Source organism: Hemicordylus capensis, chromosome 3, assembly GCF_027244095.1.
Source record: "Hemicordylus capensis ecotype Gifberg chromosome 3, rHemCap1.1.pri, whole genome shotgun sequence".
Classification (NCBI taxonomy): domain Eukaryota; kingdom Metazoa; phylum Chordata; class Lepidosauria; order Squamata; family Cordylidae; genus Hemicordylus; species Hemicordylus capensis.
Window position 1 is genome coordinate 289,277,435 of NC_069659.1, and position 18,128 is coordinate 289,295,562.

The 18,128-nt window shown below is 43.9% G+C and overlaps 1 protein-coding gene across 1 annotated transcript in view; it reads right to left on the reverse strand.

Annotated features, from left to right (window-relative positions):
• Window positions 1-16,808, reverse strand: part of FAM168B (family with sequence similarity 168 member B) — a 30,404-nt gene extending 13,596 nt beyond the window's left edge. Inside the window, exons 1-3 of the mRNA XM_053307816.1 lie at window positions 16,427-16,808; window positions 6,527-6,607; window positions 3,706-3,789 (exon numbers count right to left, since the gene is read on the reverse strand). Of these exons, the coding sequence (XP_053163791.1) occupies window positions 3,706-3,789; window positions 6,527-6,596 (154 nt within the window). The 5' untranslated portion in view covers window positions 6,597-6,607; window positions 16,427-16,808. The remainder of the gene's footprint in view (window positions 1-3,705; window positions 3,790-6,526; window positions 6,608-16,426) is intronic.
• Window positions 16,809-18,128: the final 1,320 nt, after the last annotated feature.

Below are 18,128 nucleotides of genomic sequence, written 5' to 3' on the forward strand. Positions count from 1 at the left end.
CTCCCCCTGCTAAATAAAGAGAATCACCACATTAAAAAGGTGCCTCTTTGCCAAGTTAGCAGGGAATGCGTGGAGCATCTCAATGTTGCTAATGAGTTGAAAGCACAATGCTATAACAGAAAATTTTATTAGTACATATATTTGTATTATTACAGTTCAATTTACTCATAGAAAAATGTCTTGTTGTCTTGCCTCTTTTCCATCTAAGACTAATGTTGCTAGCAGGAATTCCAAAAGGTAGGCTTTACCTTAAGGACACTACAGGCCCATCTCCAAGAAGATTCAAACCCATGACTCACAGATTACTATTTTGCTGTTTCCTACTGGGCCACTATCTAGTATATGCAGCTGCCCTCTGGGAGTCTCCTTGCCCAAACAGTTTCTTTCCAAAATACATCTGTTTTCATCTTGTAAGCACGAATACAAAACAAGACATAGTAGAACCTGAATCCTATTCTTGGGAGCCCTATGGATCCTATGTGCGGACCTCACAACTACTGGACTGTGGAACTGCCTGCTTGTTGTGAACAGGATTGCACTCCTTCCTCTTCTGTGGGGCCCTGGGTGTTTCCCCTCACAAAAGGATAAGCAGTTGGTAACTGTGCTGCTGTCTGTGTTTGAGCAACCAGGGGATTTGAATCCCTGTCTGAGGGAAGCCTGAAGTTGTGACAGCATGGGTTGCTGTCTCCTTAACCAGCTACATGCATTACTTGTGTTGTGGGCACTTCATGACTACATGCTTATTATGCACTGCGTGGGAACAGGTAAGTGTCACCCACTAGTTTCCACAATGGCTTCCACCATATCATCTCAACAATCTTTCCATCACCACATGCTAATTTTTGCTTTCCATGCATTGCTAACGTAAGCAACATTGTGCCTGGTGGGAGGCAACAGAGCTGCCAGGAATGCTGTGCAAATGGCTTTTGTTGCTCTGTTCTTTCCTCTGCTGTTATTGTGCCTTTGACATTGAAGCTGGCTGGGCACAGGACAAAAGTGTAATGAGTAGTAGTGGCCATCTCAGTTGAACCTTAAGATTGGTCTGCCCATAATGTATAGAATGTCACACAATCTCTATATTATCATTTTTCCATGAATATTTTACAAACAGGAACCTGGAGCTAGCTATCCCATTGTTCAATAGTAGGAAGCAAAGTAATTTGGATGCACGACACACTGGGCACAGCAACCCAAATGTGCTAAGCAATATATACAGGCAACATTTGTCTTCAGGAAACCAAGCAGATTGATTTAATTCACCAGGGGGGTTGGGGGGACGGACATTTATTATTTAGACATTTCCTGAACAAGTGCAAAATTGGTTGCTACAGTCAAACATATTGATTAAACATTGCTTCGTTCTGACAACCAGACTTTGCATCTTTTTATTGCACTGTTTACATTTTCCTTTTTTACCTATTTAAGGAATTAATATCCTTTGGGCAAAAGAAGCTTGGTGACTTTCAGGGACATATTCCTGCCAGGGAATAATCCTTTAGGAGGGAGAAGAGAACAGTGAAAATTGTTCCCCTCACCCCGCTACTGCCGGGCTGTGGAAGAAGGAAAAAGTACAGCTATTTTTCAAGCTTTTAAAATCTCCACATGGCTCCTGCCATTGTCATAGCACTGGGGCAAATAACAGCCACTATTTTCAAAGGCTGGAAGATACAGGGAGTCCCCTACTTACAAACGGAGTGTGTTCCAAAAGTTTATGTTGGATGTTCATAACTTGGATCCTATGAGGGACAACCTTGTTTGTATGTGTGACAAAATGCAAACCATCATCTTGAAGTGAGAGCAGCACTCCACAATGTCTAATATACATGGCCTTCACCAATTCCCTAATCTTATTTGACACAGGAGAGAAGGGCATTTTGCATCTCACCACCCAAAGGGGAGGAAATTGGAATACTCTTTGAACTACAGACAGGTGTGAGACCTACAGTCGCCTGGGCCCAGCGCACCCCCTCCAACATAGCTTTAAAGCTAGAGGTCAAAGGCCTGGCCAGCATTGACAGACTAAAGGTAAACTCAGCGCTAGTCAGTTATTTATTTAAAATTTCTTGTATACTGCCTCCTCCAAAGACTCTAGGCGGCGAACAACAACAATAGCAATATTAAAAAAAAAAAATTAAAGGGCAAAGGCCTGGTGAAAAAGTTAGGTCTTGTGAAGGGCCTTAAAAGCCACTAAGGTGGGGAATGAATGAATCTGGGGGAGGGGGTGTTCCAAAGAAGAGGGGCAGCCACAGAGAAGGCCCTCCTACAGGCCCAGGCACCATGCACTACACCAGGGCCTGGGACACTAAAGGAGGGCCAACTGAGAAGACCTCACAGGACGGGATACAAATGGCCAAGAAAGGCGATCCTGGAGTTATACAGGTGCTAAGCCCATAAGGGTTTTGTAGGTGAGAAGCAGCACTTTAAATTGGAGCCGGAAGCAAACAGGCAACCAGTGCAGCAACCATAAAAGAGGTGTAACACTATCAAACCTAAGGCCACCCATGAGGCAGCAGGCCACTGCATTATGGACTAGTTGAAGCTTTGTTTTCAAAGGCAACCCTAGGTAGAACGTGAAACAGTAATCCAAGCGAGAGGTAATAAAGGCATGAATTACTGTTGCCAGGGCTGCTGGTCAAGAAAAGGCCGTAGCTGGCGAACCAGCCGAAGCTGGCCAAAGGCACCCCTGGCCACAACCTCTACCTGATGTTCAAGCAGGAGCTGTGAGTCCAGAAGGACCCCCAGATCACAAACTGTCTCTCTCAAGGGAAGCACAACCCTGTCAAGAGATAAACTCACAAAGGGAAGCACAACCCTGTCAAGAGATAAACTCACAAACAACAACTGGCCAGATCACAAACTAAACAAGAGCAACTCGGTCTTGGAGGGATTAAGCCTCAGCTTGTTGTGGCCCATCCACGTCTGACAACCTCTAGGCACTGAGCCAGCATATGAACGGCATCACCCGATTGGTCAGGGGTAGAGATATAAAGCCGAGTATCATCAGCATATTGATGAAAACTTACCCCAAACCGAACGATGACCAGGCCCAGCTGCTTAAAGAAAATGGGAGCAAGGTCCGAGCCCTGTGTAACCCACAAGAAAGGGGCCAGGGCGCAGAACACTCACCCACAACTGACACTGACTAGCATCGCTCAGTGAGATAGGGCCGGAACCACTGAAGAACAGTGCCTCCAAGAACCAGCCCACTTAGGCATTCCAGAAGGATAGCATGGAGGGTTACTTGCAAAACTCTTCCCCATGTGCCTCATAAGGTCATTTGCTACTGTTGAGTTGTTTTCAGAATAATATATTGTTGTCTAGAGCTGGGCTGTGTGGACTCCAGCTGTACAGTGCCTGTGAGTCCCAAGCCAGACAGTTCTAGGTTGTTGTCTAGGCCTGGTCAGTGGCTTTAGATCAGTCTTCAACTGGTGGCAGCCTACCTCAAAGGAGCAGTGTGCTTCTAGATCTGGGATCAGAGCAATTTGTCTACTGAGGGTAGATCCAAGGAAAGCATAGAGTAACCCCTGTTTCATCACAGTATGTGTGGGTTGGCATTTGTAAGTTGGGGACTTCATTAATTTAATATGTTATGGAGCTTTGTTTGTAAGTATGAGGAGTGCCTGTTCACACACTAGGTACTGCAACAAGCTTCTCATAGCTTCTGTTCCAATTTGGTTAGCTTTCACAACATGTCTGCATACATACCTGTTTGGAATGTAGGATTTGCTGCAGGGTACATGTTAGGAGAATAGGCAGGAGCAGCAGCTGCATAGCCCATTGGGAATCCGGCTAAGAGGAAACAGTTGAAAGTTAATGTCTGAATTACTTGCAGTGCTGTATTGTTTTCCACACAAGCTTAGTAGTAACTATTTAAAAACTATTACTTGAGCATTTCTCCTCTACTTTGAATCTAAGTGATTTAAATGAAGCCTGTAATTAATACAAAAATGCTTCAGACTCCAAGCTTTCTGGGGAGAGACTACACCACTTCTATGTCCTATACAGTACCTTAAAGACTCACTGCCAAATAGATTCTAATGACAACAGCAGATACTGCAGCATCGGCTGTTAACCCATTTCCTTTCAAAGCATTTGCTACCAATGTTACTTGTAGAGTTGTTTGGCTGAAAGCCTGTACAGTGTCAGTAATATTGAATGTTTTGCTCTAACAGTGGTTCCCAACCTTTTTAAACAAGTGTACGCCTTTTGTCACAAACCTTCAGCTCAGGTGCCCCAGAGAGAGAGAGAGAGAGAGAGAGAGAGAGAGAGAGAGAGAGAGAGAGAACGAACACATGCACACCCACATTTAAATGTTGCAGTCGTGATACGAGCTACTCCAGTCACTGGCTTACATCCAGACTAAGTTACCCATAAGTGCTCTCAATGAAATCAATGGGACAAGTTTAATTATCCTATTAATTTCATGGGAGTGCTAATTTTCAGTTCTAATTTTCTAAAGCTTATCAGTCAGGCTGAGGGGAAGGGTATGCCAGTCAGGAGGGACTTTACCTCCTCCCTCCTGTCCTGCAGCCAGTGATCTTCAACAGAGGAGCAAATAGCACGGCTCCAACATGGGGCGAGGGAAGGAGGGTAGCAAGTATCCCCTGGGAGCTCTTCAGGTACTCTCTGTTGGGAATCTCTGCTCTAAGTTGCTTAAGAGGTGCTTTGGTTCAGTTTTATTCTCTATACCAGGGTCTTATCCACTGGTATCATTTTTAAGATTACAAAGTAACACTAATAAGCTTGCACAAATAGTATAACTTTCCATTAAGAAATGGGCAGGGGTGGAGAAAATTCCAATAACTAGTTCTCCAAGAATCTTTAGAAAATATAATCAGCAAATGAAACAGCTGCACCAACAAGTATTTTCTCCCAACTTATTTAACATCAGGCATTTTAAAAAGATAAGGCACATTTTGTAAATCTTCCATAGTATTTCCAAAAGTACTGGTGCTTAAAATGACACAGAGTATTCTTGCAAATTCAGCACCTACACCAATAAACAGCAGGCAAGTAATACAAAGCTTGATAATCGCAGTAGCAGAAAATGTTTCTGCTTTATTTTTTATCAAATATCATATATAGGAAAGACTGAATTAAAGTATATTTTCTATCAGCATTATTTCCTTAGAAGACACAAGATTAGAATCTAAATAATATTTTGTACAGGTTTACAAAGCATTTATCATTAAATCAGTTCTGTTCAGAGCAATGTGGATCAGAGACAGAGCAATCTCTGCTGAAATGTGATGAAGAGATTATTTTGAACACCGACAGTTCTATATAATGCGAATTTTAATGCAAGAAGCCCAAAGCACAACTACATGAAGTAGTAAATGTTTCAGATGCTGCCATAAGGAAGATTAATTTAAACCCAAACAAACCAATGCTTTGCAACTTTCACAAGCACAGAATCAGCCAAGAGACCACCTCAGGCATACAAAGAAAGAAGAGTTTCTGTGGTCCTTTCCCTTTTGCCTCAAGAGGGCTGTAGAGCATCCACTCACTTCAACAGTGCTCCCTGTGCCTTTGGAGATCAGAGACAGAGAACACTGGTGCATATCTCAGGAGCTGCTACCTCAGTCCAGCACTGCTAACTTTCACATCCTCCCTCTCTGTCCTCCTGAAGGAGGAGCAGAAGAGAAAAGCACAGCCAGTTGCCCAAAAGTTCATTATAAGGTGCTTTTCAGACAAACAGGGTCAATTGCATTCAGTAATTATAAATACACACCTTAAGTTGTTATGGTAGGAATTACTCTGCCTACTTTCCTTTACTATCCCTACAACTGGACTAAATTTGGTCCAAATTGGTTAGGCAGTTCACAAGTTAGCCCACGCACTTCAAACATTCATGTGTCCGCCATCTTGAACTGGGGTGGATGACATCATCACAAACAACAACACTGAAGTGTCCCTACAACTGTACCCAATTTGGTTCATATTGATCCAGGCATTGCAAAGTTGTTGGGGTTTTTTGGGGGGGGGGGCGTGCACGGACACACATTCAGAATGCTGAGTGATCTCATAAGCTTACTTTCCTTAAGAAAGTAGCCTAAAAGCCTGTATCAACATTTAAAATAAAACAAATTGAATCAGGGGTGTAGCCACAAGTGAGCGGATGGGTTCAAAGAACCCAGGTCCCCTAGCTCTTGGGCCACCCCCCTCCCTGCTCCAACCCTCCCTGTTTTCTTGATTATCTCCCTCACTCCAAGGGGCCTCTGGGCAGAGAAGTGAACATGGCCTCCCTCTCCCCTAGCTATGCCCTGACTAGCATAAACAAGCAAGCAAGCATCAAGATCAGAACTGCAAATGCTGTCTGATATGATAATGCTCTCTCCCAGTTCATTCTCTGGAACTGTGCTTGGATATCTACATATGCAGCATGGGCAATCTGCCATTCAGATGCTTGCTTGGGTGTAACTGCAGCTCTTCTATACAAACTGCAACATGAAATGTAATTACCTCAACGTCCAGTTTGATTAACAAAAGTAATACAAAGTTAATATGTTTAGTGACTATTAAATACCTGGATAACCAATTCCTTTGGCATTTGCATAGGGAACCCCAGAAGATCCAGGACTATAAACAGGATTCATGATTTCAGTAACTGCAGGAAAGAAGTCACACTTTAGAAATCTAAATAATCAACATTCAAGTAAATCCTCCTCCTCCAAGCAGAATGTTAAACAGTAGGAATACCCAGCAGATATGGTAACAGCATTCTCAGCTATTGCTGGAATGTTCATGAAACAAAAAACCTTTTAAGAAATTCTTTATTTCAATAATGTCACTTACTTTGTTAACAGGTGTATGACTATACATGCAGCCTGCTGATTACATGTAGACTAGTACACCACTAATTGCCAACACATCTAAAAATAACTATTTCCCAGAGTGGCCTTTGGTTATTCCATGAAAGCAAAAGGGCACACCTTCGAAGCACTTTGTATGAGTGATCTGGCATAATCAGACTAGCTATTATTGCTAGACCTGGTCTGGGGAACACATTCAGCTCCTCTGAATATTCACCCAGCAGCCTCTGCTGCAGACATCTGAGATTGCTGCAAGCTCACTGGGTCTTGGCTTCTTACCAACCCACACACTCTCCCCACCAGGACACAGAGGTCTGGAGAAGTAGCAGGTCATCTACACACTGCCACAGCAGCTTCTGTTGAAGATGCAGGAGACTGTTGCAAATTCACTGGGGCTTGCAAATCATCTCTTGAGGTGCATCATATCAAAGAACCTCAGTCAATTTTCAAGCAACAAACAAGGAGGGGAGAAGCAAAGTAGAGAAAGATATTAGGACATGAACAAGAGGTAAGAAGACAAACAGCAAGGGTTCTGTGCTGGTGACCTGCAATTTATGTGCTATGATTATTTTCTTGCTTGAAAGCATAGCAGAGTACTCCCACAGTTAGTTGAAGCTGGTTGTTCTGCTGGAAAAAAGAAGTTAAGAGGACTAGTGAAGAGAACTTCTATACCTTGCCTCACTAAAGAGGATTCTTGGACTGGATACATTGCAGCAAGGAAAACAGTAGGAGGAGACCATGAGGGAGGAATACAGGAAGTTGTCTTATACTGGATCAGACCACTGGTCCATCTAGCTCAGTATTATCTACACTGATTGGCAGCAGCACTCCAAAGTTTCAGGCAAGAGTCCGAGTCCTAACTGGAGATGCCAGGGATTGGACATTAGACCTTCTGCATGTAAAGATGTTCTACCGCTGACCTAAGACCCCAGTAGAAACCAGCATAGATTGTCAGGAACAATATTTATATACTGCTTTTCAACAAAATTTTCCAAAGCAGTTTAAATAAATAGCAAATAAGTCTTGCCAGATTAATTTTATCTCGGGGGAGGGGGGGGCGCATGGGGAGGATTGGAACAGTAGCTTAGTAGATTGTGCGAATGCCATCTATATATTTATTTCTCCTAGGCATACCTGTTGCTAATCCCATGTGTTGCAGCTCTTGTGAGAGTCCGCAAGCAGCTGCTGGACTAGCGACGGGGATGAAAATAGGAAGGAGAAAGAGGTGGCAGCAGGGGGCTGGCCTGGCTGCTGGGAGGTGACAGCAGGCCGGCCACCAGGAATTGGTGGCCGGGCGGGCTTTCCAGCCGGCCCGCCAGAAAGTGCACGGGGGGGAGCAGGGGGGGAGAAGTGGGTGGGCAGAGGCGCAGATGGTCTGTACCCAGCCCAGCTAGTCTATTTTTATTTCAGCAAATAATTTGAGAAACTAACAAATCATTTGACAAACTAACCCCATATTTTGGTTAGCAAACTGGTCAAATATGGGCTAACATCAAGTGGATTCAAAACCAATTGGAATGGAAACCCATACTCAAAAGCATGCTCATCAATGATTCCTCATAAAAGTAGAAGGAGGTTTTGAGTGGGGTGCTACAAGTTTGGTACTCTAACATTTTTATCAATTACTTAGGTGCAGAGACTCTATAAGATTTTCATATGACACAAAATGGAGGGGAGGACACCTCACAAGATAAGAAAATTCAAATTGAGCTTGACAGAATGAAAAACAGGGCCAACTAAATGAAATTCAACAGAGACAAATGCAAAGTTCTGCAGTTGGGCAAGAAAGAGAGTCAAATATGCAAGAGAGTAAAATATCATGGTGCATGTGCAGCACTGAAAATTCCAGGCTATCACTGCTGCTTGAGTAAGGGAAGGGGTCTATTTTTGCCAATTTTCCCTTCCCACTCAAGCTATCTGTGTGTCATCAAAGTATGTCCCGGAGAGGTCACATTACTCTCAAGGACTTATTTTGGGAACGCTTAGTATAGTAGGCTTCAGAGGGGAGGGAAGACTGGCAAAAATCACCCTCTCTCTTGCTCAAGTGACAGTGCAGCAGTAGTCTGGAACTTGCACTGCTGCACATGCACAATACTAATCCAGATGTCCAGCATTCTTTCATAAAATTCATTAGTAATAATGAATGGATGCCAATGCAATATTAAGCAAGTTCAAAGTTGTAATTAATGTTTTTCAGATGATTATACCTAGAAAGAGCATGAGGGGGTACATGTTTTATCAACTGAATATTCCAATTTAAAAAAAATCTTACCATATAAAGCTTTGAATTTGTCAGTATAACAATTAAATCACATGATGTATCTTCACTGATCCCACCCCAAACATGTTTCAGTTGAACTACTTGATTACATGAAAAACTTATGATGTACAGCATGGGAAACTAATATGATGGAGTGTTTTTTGTTTTACTGTATAAATAGGTCAAACAACATGTCAGATCTCATCATAATCTATTTTAGGCCATTGGGAAAGCCTGTATAATAAGAGAGAGAGAAAAATGCAAATTTTATGCAAACCAAGGGGAGATGTGCATGGGAAATTTCCCCAGAAAAAATTCCTCAAGTCCCACATCTCTGATGTAGACAAGTTGGAATGAGTTCAGAGGAGGGCAACAAAGATGGTTAGACAACTGGAAGGTATGCCCCTATGAGGAAAGACTGGGGGGGAAATGGGTAAGTTTAGCCTGGAGAAGTGAAGAAAGAAGAGACATAACAGCACTCTTAAAATACCTAAAGGCTGTTGCACAGAAGAGAGCAGACACTTTTTGACTGTCCCAGGGGACTAGATTGAGTGATCTAAATTACAGGAGAATAATTTTGGCTGAACATTAGGAGACAATTGTCCCTAATGGGGAGAGGAGAGCTGGTCTTGTGGTAGCAAGCATGACTTGTCCCCATAGCTAAGCAGGGTCTGCCCTAGTTGCATATGAATGGGAGACTAGAAGTCTGAACACTGTAAGATATTCCCCTCAGGGGATGAAGCCGCTCTGGGAAGAGCAGAAGGTTTCTAGTTCCCTCCCTGGCTTCTCCAAGATAGCGCTGAGAGAGATTCCTGCCTGCAACCTTGGAGAAGCTGCTGCCAGTCTGTGAAGACAATACTAAGCTAGATAGACCAATGGTCTGACTCAGTATATGGCAGTTTCCTATGTTCCTAATTGTTAATAGTAGGAGCAGTTTGATAATTAATCAAGTTGTGGGGGGCGGGGGGAATGGTGGGCTCGCTCACACTTCTCTTCAAGTCGATGCTGGATAGCTATCTGTTGGCGATGCTGTAGCTCTGAATTTAGTGCATTGAAAAGGCTGAACTCCTCAATGCAGGACAACCTATAACACTCACTACAACTCCAATCCCACGCTAGCTTATTTTTATACAACTTTCTGGAAACGTTATTCATTGTCTTGGTCTAATTCAGAGAACAAAAAAGTTTTCCTTATGAAGGAGGAGAAGGCCACATTCCATATTTTATCCCTCTGCATGAACCAAAGTTATTTGAACAAACCAAGAATTCCACTCCCAGCATACCCAAGCTAAAAAAAAAAAATCCCATACAGCTCTTGTTACTATTTTGTGAAGAAGGGTTCCATCTGAAAATCCTACACTGAATATACAATAGTTAGGAATGAAACAACTCACCCAACTACTAGTCTATCAGAACCAGCAGCCTACAGAAATTAAGAGCCACTTCTGAATAATTCTAAAGGAAGATTGTCTACACAGTCAAACTGACATTTACTAGGATGACATACTGTACTTCTGCAGATAATGCTTGCTAACTGGAGTGTTTAGCTTCTGCAGCATCTCAAGAGACCAGAAATTAGCTATCTAGTGTATATAAGTAAAAATCTATTTACTCACAGTACTTTCTGCATAGATAATTCAAAACCTGAATCTAGAAGAACTTCACTTGAATAAGGTCTATGCTAAAATCATAATCTATTGTGCTTTGTTTTCATTATCTGAACTTTAGAGAAATAATTAAAACATCTAAAATGTTTGCAATTAGCCATTCTAGCTGTTATGAAGTCAGAGGATCCACTTTCCACTGCAGCTTTCTATTTGTCAGTAAGGAAAATTATTTTTCCAACTATACCAATTACCCCATGCATCCATTTTACTCCTCTGATTTAACCATGAGCTTCAAGGCAGAATACAAAAGGTCTAAATACAACCTTATGTGAACAAAAGACACAACAATAAAAAGCTTTCATTATCGAAACTAGTCACTTCCATTGCACCACAGTGTGGGTGGGGGGGAATCTTGTCATAATATCCAGTGCTCTCTAGGGCCTATATGCCCAGTGAAATTTCCATTAATTCCAAAAATAAATGGGAGCTTGTAGCCAGGGGTAGTTTCACACTGACATTAGTTTAAAAAACTACAGTACTAACTGCAACTACAAGGATTTTGGTTTGACTACAGTACAGTAGAAATATAAAAGCTCTGCATTTTTAAGTGTCTGCCACCAATGAGTCTCAGAATACTTCAAGATTTTAGACTTCACCTCTGTTTTTAATGTTGATTACTTCTTATTTTTATGTATGTGACTACCAATCATGTCTAGAAGTCAACAAGAACAACTGGGACAGAGACCCATGCTCAACTCTTAAGTCTTGCTTTAGATATGCAACTTGATTTCCAAGTCTTATAGTTCATGGGTCTTCAATGATGACACATAAACCAACCTACAGTAGGGGTCCTACAAGTGGGGTGTGTGTGTGTGTGTGTGTGTGTGTGTGTGTGTAGTAGGCTTGTGCCCGAAACGTTTCGGCAGCCATTGAAAAGGCCGCCGAAACGTTTCGGGTGTCGGGGCAGATTCGGTGATTCGGCGCCGGCGGGGGTAGGGCTTTAAGGGCGGGGGAGAGTGTACTCACCCCCCCCCGCCGCGTTTCCCCCGCCGGCGCTCTCCGAATTTGAAGCCCCTCGGGGCGGCAGCGTTCCTCCTTGCCGCCCCGTTTGCCCCCTCGGCCGGAAGTGGCCGGAAGTTCCGAGCGCGCGTGCGCGCGCACACGCGCGCTTGGAACTTCCAGCCACTTCCGGCCGAGGGGGCAAACGGGGCGGCAAGGAGGAACGCTGCCGCCCCGAGGGGCTTCAAATTCGGAGAGCGCCGGCGGGGGAAACGTGGCGGGGGGGGTGAGTACACTCTCCCCCGCCCTTAAAGCCCTACCCCCGCCGGCGCCGATAAATATCGTGCACATCCCTAGTGTGTAGCTACCTAGTGCAAAGAAGAACAAACTTCTTGTACCATTAACAGATATGGAAGAGAAACTTTTAGTAGATGAAACTTCTCATTTTTGTATATAACAAGCTGCACCTGCCAAAATCTACCTTCTGTGCAACCAGTACAGACCACCCCTGTCCTCTCTCATACTTCATCATCTTAGAGAGAAAAGCAGGACAGTCACGTGTTTTTTTTAAAAAAATAGGTGGGTCCTGTGTTATAGGTTGTATTTAAAGGTAGGTTTCAAATCTGACAATTCAGTATTTTTTAGAAATAAAATGTTCTATTCACCATACATGATATATATACAGGCTCCAATCTTCTAGTTTCAAATTAAGACTTGCCAGCATCAATTCCAAAGTGAAAGCTGCACATATTAATATATTAAGTTTCCACTACATATTCCAGGAATAAGAGTGAAAGCAACTCAAATTAGCAGGTACAGGTGAAACTCGGAAAATTAGAATATCGTGCAAAAGTCCATTAATTTCAGTAATGCAAAAAGGTGAAACTGATATATGAGACAGACGCATTACATGCAAAGCGAGATAAGTCAAGCCTTAATTTGTTATAATTGTGATGATCATGGCGTACAGCTCATGAAAACCCCAAATCCACAATCTCAGAAAATTAGAATATTACATGGAACCAAGAAGACAAGGATTGAAGAATAGAACAATATCGGACCTCTGAAAAGTATAAGCATGCATATGTATTCAGTACTTGGTTTGGGCCCCTTTTGCAGCAATTACTGCCTCAATGTGGCGTGGCATGGATGCTATCAGCCTGTGGCACTGATGAGGTATTATGGAAGACCAGGATGCTTCATTAGCGGCCTTCAGCTCTTCTGCATTGTTTGGTCTCATGTCTCTCATCCTTCTCTTGGCAATGCCCCATAGATTCTCTATGGGGTCAGGTCAGGCGGGTTTGCTGGCCAATCAAGCACAGTACACTGTATACTTTTCAGAGGTCCGATATTGTTCTATTCTTCAATCCTTGTCTTCTTGGTTCCATGTAATATTCTAATTTTCTGAGATTGTGGATTTGGGGTTTTCATGAGCTGTACGCCATGATCATCACAATTATAACAAATTAAGGCTTGACTTATCTCGCTTTGCATGTAATGCGTCTGTCTCATATATCAGTTTCACCTTTTAATTTGCATTACTGAAATTAATGGACTTTTGAACGATATTCTAATTTTCCGAGTTTCACCTGTACTTCCAAGATTAAATACACCATAGTATCCAGACACATTTTCTGTAAGCCAATAGAGAAAGTGATTAGAGGACTGTCATCATTCTTTTACAAACCTGTGCAAGGATATGAAAGCACATCTTGAAATTCATCAGACTTAAGTCAGTCAAGACTACCTAATTGGATGTTGCCCACTGGATTGGAATTCAAGAAAAATAGCCCAAATAAATCTAACATTGCAAAGTACTAGAAACATTGCTTCCAGCTTTTGAGTTTCTTAAAAGACCAGAATGTACACATTTTGAAGCATGGGCAAAGAAATTCATTAAATTTAGCCTAGTGATAAGAATGATGTGATGGAAAATAATTCCAAACAAAGTATCGTACCTGCATAATTCTAAAGGTAATTAAAGGAAAGTGGGGACTTTGTACCTGGGCCTATGTTGTGTCCTCACACACCCCACACAGACAATTCCACCCCCATCTGAACCTTGACCACAAAACTTAGAAATCTATGAAAAAAACAAGGGACCAACCTTTCAGCATACAAAAATTTTCACTACTAACACCACATTCCAATAAGAATCTATCTACAACAGTGTTCTCATGAGGTTAGTTCAGTTTTTCCTGCAGAGTTTTATAACAGAGATGCAGCTGTTTGTTGGATAAAATGTAAATTTACAAAAATGAAGCTACTTTCAGTTTAAAGGGCAAAATTCATTTATTCAACATAAAACACTGCTTGAGATTCTAATTTACAAGCTTGGAAATTCTGTGACAACTACAGGTCTCTAGAAAACTAGACATCAACATTCAAGTTAGAAATGTCAACATCTTATATTCTATATTTACATCCCTTATCTTAAGCACTTCAAACACATTAGTCATTTTTTTAAAAAGTATTTGACTCCAGTATACTTATTTTCTTAATAGAAAACTGGATACTAACATGAAGGTTTATTTCAAACTAAAAAATTATGAGGGCACCCTGTGCTCCCTATGTGCTAAAATGGACAGCAGTAGCAATAATTCTCCTTGCTAGATGAGAAAGGTATAAGGGAATGACTTGTACAGCCAATAAAATAGAGTGATTGTTCTGCTGGCTACAGAACCAGTAAGAGGCCATTCTGCTGCCTGAAACTTGAAAGTAGATGGGCAGAGAACGAACAGGAACAACTGGAAAGGAAATAGACTCACAAGTAAGAGTTCTTGCAGAACAGTGAATTTGCACATAACAATAACTTGGCTTTTGAGAAGGTTTAGGTTTCAATCCTAAACACGCTTACCAGGTAGAAAGCTCCACTGAATACAGAGAGGCTTGGTACAAGCAAGCACACACAGGGCTGCAGTTTTATGTTAGTCACCGCAAAACTGAGTGCACTTTCTGACTTACTAAGTGTATTTTTGTACATGTAGCAATTTCCATCCCACCCCCTTTGGAAAAAAGTTAGAGTTATGGAAACGTCCAGGGCAGCAATGCTTTATATTTCAGTAAGATTCTAGAGGTTGGCTTTGGTTTGCTCATTTTATTTTTAAAAGATAGATATCAGGGCAACTCTCAAATCACATAAAACAGTTTAAGCCACACAACACAAATGGTTTCTTCAGTTTTACTGCTTCATTAAGAAGCATTTTTGTTCAGTACTGTGCTAACAACCTACTGCAAAACACCCTAAATGGCCTAAAGATAACTAAGAAGCAAGTAAAGAAGCAAGAGAAACCTAGTTAAGAGTACATCAATGTACATTATATATTTAAAATGCAAGCCATTATTGCAATTGGCTTCAACCAATTTTTCTCCCTCTCTCACAACACTAGAACCAGGGGTCACCCCATGAAACTAAAGGTTGGGAAATTTAGGACCGACAAGCAATAGTACTTTTTCACCCAGTGCATAATCTATGGAATTCCTTGCCATGGGATGTGGTGATGGCCATCAGCTTGGGTGGCTTAAAAAGGGGTTTGGACAGATTCATGGAGAACAGGTCTATCAATGGCTACTAGTCTGATGGCTGTGGGCCATCTCCAGCCTCAGAGGCATGATGCTTTTCAATACCAGTTGCAGGGGAGCAACAGCAGGAGAGAGAGCACGCACATACCTCTTTCCTGTGGGGCATGGGCTCCCCAGGGGCATCTGGTGGGCCACTGTGTCAAACAGGATGCTGGACTAGATGGGCCTTGGGCCTGATCCAGCAGGGCTGTTCTTATGTAACCACTAAAAACTTGTTCACTACCTGAGTTCCAAATAAAGGCCTAGTTTAGAACCACAGATGTATGCACTTCCCCTAAGTGTAATGTTTGCATTAACTCTTAAATCCTTCATTTCAAGCACAATTTGGTTCACTTCCTAGAAATCTGTCCAGGTGTGCAACCCAAATGGTGGCGTTCATCATTTCCTTGATGAGGAAACTAGGGGCTGACAGCTGCATCACATTTAAGGAGCCATCACTACAGTATTCATAATTGTAAAGATAACACCTGTATGGCTTCGAACAAGTTAGCAGAGGGCACATACACTTGGACCAGCATTCAACAATTCCAGTATCCTGGGCCTGGGCATTCATGCAAACACACACATTCCACTATAACTGTGTTCTGGGAACCAAGGGCTAAGTCTCAGATAGCATGAATGCTTAATGCCCCCCATTCCTAAAACTAGGCCCGGAAAAAGCCTTAAAATAAAGTGACCTCTTCTGCGCCAAGAGAGCGCGGCGGTTGAGGGCAATCTAGCGCGTCCGCCAAAGCATCGCGTTTTAGCCGCAAGGCTGGAAGAAGCTTATTTATTTATTTATTTTTAACGGCGGCGGCGGGAGGAGGAGAAGAGACACACGCCGGGCAACAAGGACGGCTGCTCGCCTGACGGCAGTTCGCTCCAGCTCCTCTGGGGCCGGGCTGGCGCGGCGTCTCCACTCGCTTTCGACCGGGGCCTTGGCTCAGCCGTGCATCCTTTGCTAGGGCCTTGTGCAGGGACTGTAGTGCCGCTATAAGGCGAGAGAAAGAGAGAAAGAAGGCCGAGCAAAGGGAATGAAGTCCTCAGGGCGGCTCTTCCTGCGGCGGCCCGCAGCGGCGACAGGCAGCCGGGGGCGGCAGGCGTGAAAACAATCCTCGGGGCACTGGAGAAGGAAGAGAGGGGAGGAGCCGAGGCGGCGGGGCTCGCTCGCTCACTCACTCACTCACCAGACTGCGGCGCTTCGTCTCGGCGGCGGCGCCGGCCCGGCTGTCGCTCTCTCGCTCTCGGGGGCTGAGGCGGGAGGGGGCCGAGCCTGGGCTGGGGCTGGTGCCGCCTGGAACTGCCGCTACCACAACTACGAGTCCCTCCCGCCTGCGCCTTTCCGTCTTGCTCGGTCGCTCTTCTCCGGAGAACTGCGCAGCAACCAAGCGGCCCAGAACGTCACATCCGCCCGTCGGCTGGGTGCAGAGGATGGATGGCGGCGGCGCGAGCCTGAAGCCCCCCAAAGGCAGGCAGAAACCGCCGTCACGTGCAGAGGGGGCAGACCCGGGCAGCCCTGCCTCTCGTCACATGGCCGGAGGAGCGCGCGCTGTCACTCGCAGGCAGTTGTCTCGGTTTTTGGCGAAGGGAGGAGGCGCGCGTTCTGTCCTTTCGAGCCGCAGGATTGGCCACGACGAGTAGAACCTTTAGGCACATGCGTTGTAGTATTTATTCGAGATCATTGAGAGCGGATCACCCTGCAGGGCAAAGGATATCCAAGGACGTCTGCTGCGGATACAGCGGTCCTGTGAATAAGGCCTTGAATGTAGAAGGGCAGGGAGTTCTTCCAAGTCAACTATAATAGCATGAGATGTAACAGAGATAAGGGAAAGTTTCTCAAGACCTAGAACTTCTTCAGGGGGCCTTCCCTGCCAGTTTCCTCGTTAAAGGAGATAGAGACTATAGCTTTCTTTAAATCATCATCATGGCCATATTACTCTATTAAATACCTACAAAACAAGATCAGTTTAAAAACAAGACATATTTTATTTATTTATTTGTTGAATTTCTATAATATAGAAATCACTGCCAGATGAAATAAGCCGTTAGGCAAGGGTCAAGACAGCAGGTGGTGGGGTGTACAGTCCGAAGCAGTTTGTCCACATCCTCAGAAGCAACAAACTGAAAATGATCCAATTCAGTCCTATAAGGGGGGTTGCTGGGCACCTCTACAATAGACTCTGTAGTAACTGTGGAGTCTAGATCAGCATGAATACAAGATATTTTATCAGCAAAAAAAGTTGTTAAAAACATCACAGTGAGTGACAGATGGTTCTAAGGTCAAATTGAAGGCGGAGGGGGCATGAACTAGCCCCCTCACAACCCTAGACAACTCAACTGGATGTGAATTTGCAGAAGCAATGCGGACAGAGAAGAACTGCTTCTTTGCTGTCCGCACTGCCAGAGCTCAAATGAGCTCTGTGTTGCAATCTGTTGGATTTGCGCCAAGTCTTCCTCCACTTGCGCTTAACTTGTCTGCCTCGCTGCTTCAACTCCCACAGTTCATCCGAATACCACGGGGCTGACTTTAAAGCAGGTCGGAGAGGATGCTTAGGAGCGATTGTGTCTAACGCTCTAGTAAGTTCATCCTCTCTAATAAAATGCTTGGTGTCTGTCCGTGGACAGACACCAAGCGTGCGTTCATGCCTGGCCTGTTCTGGGCATGCGCGCAGCGCATGCCCAGAACAGAGCAAGGGACAAACGAACGCCAGGACCCGGCGGACATCTTGGGCGGCCAGAAGCGTCCGCCCCGAAGAAGCCGGGTATGCGGCGGAGGGGAGCACTGGCCGAGGCGGGAATGGCGGCCAGGGGGCCCAGAGCACTCACTAGCGCCCGTTATTCAACGGGCCTGCATTTACTAGTTATTCCATATTTGCACCAGAGCATCGG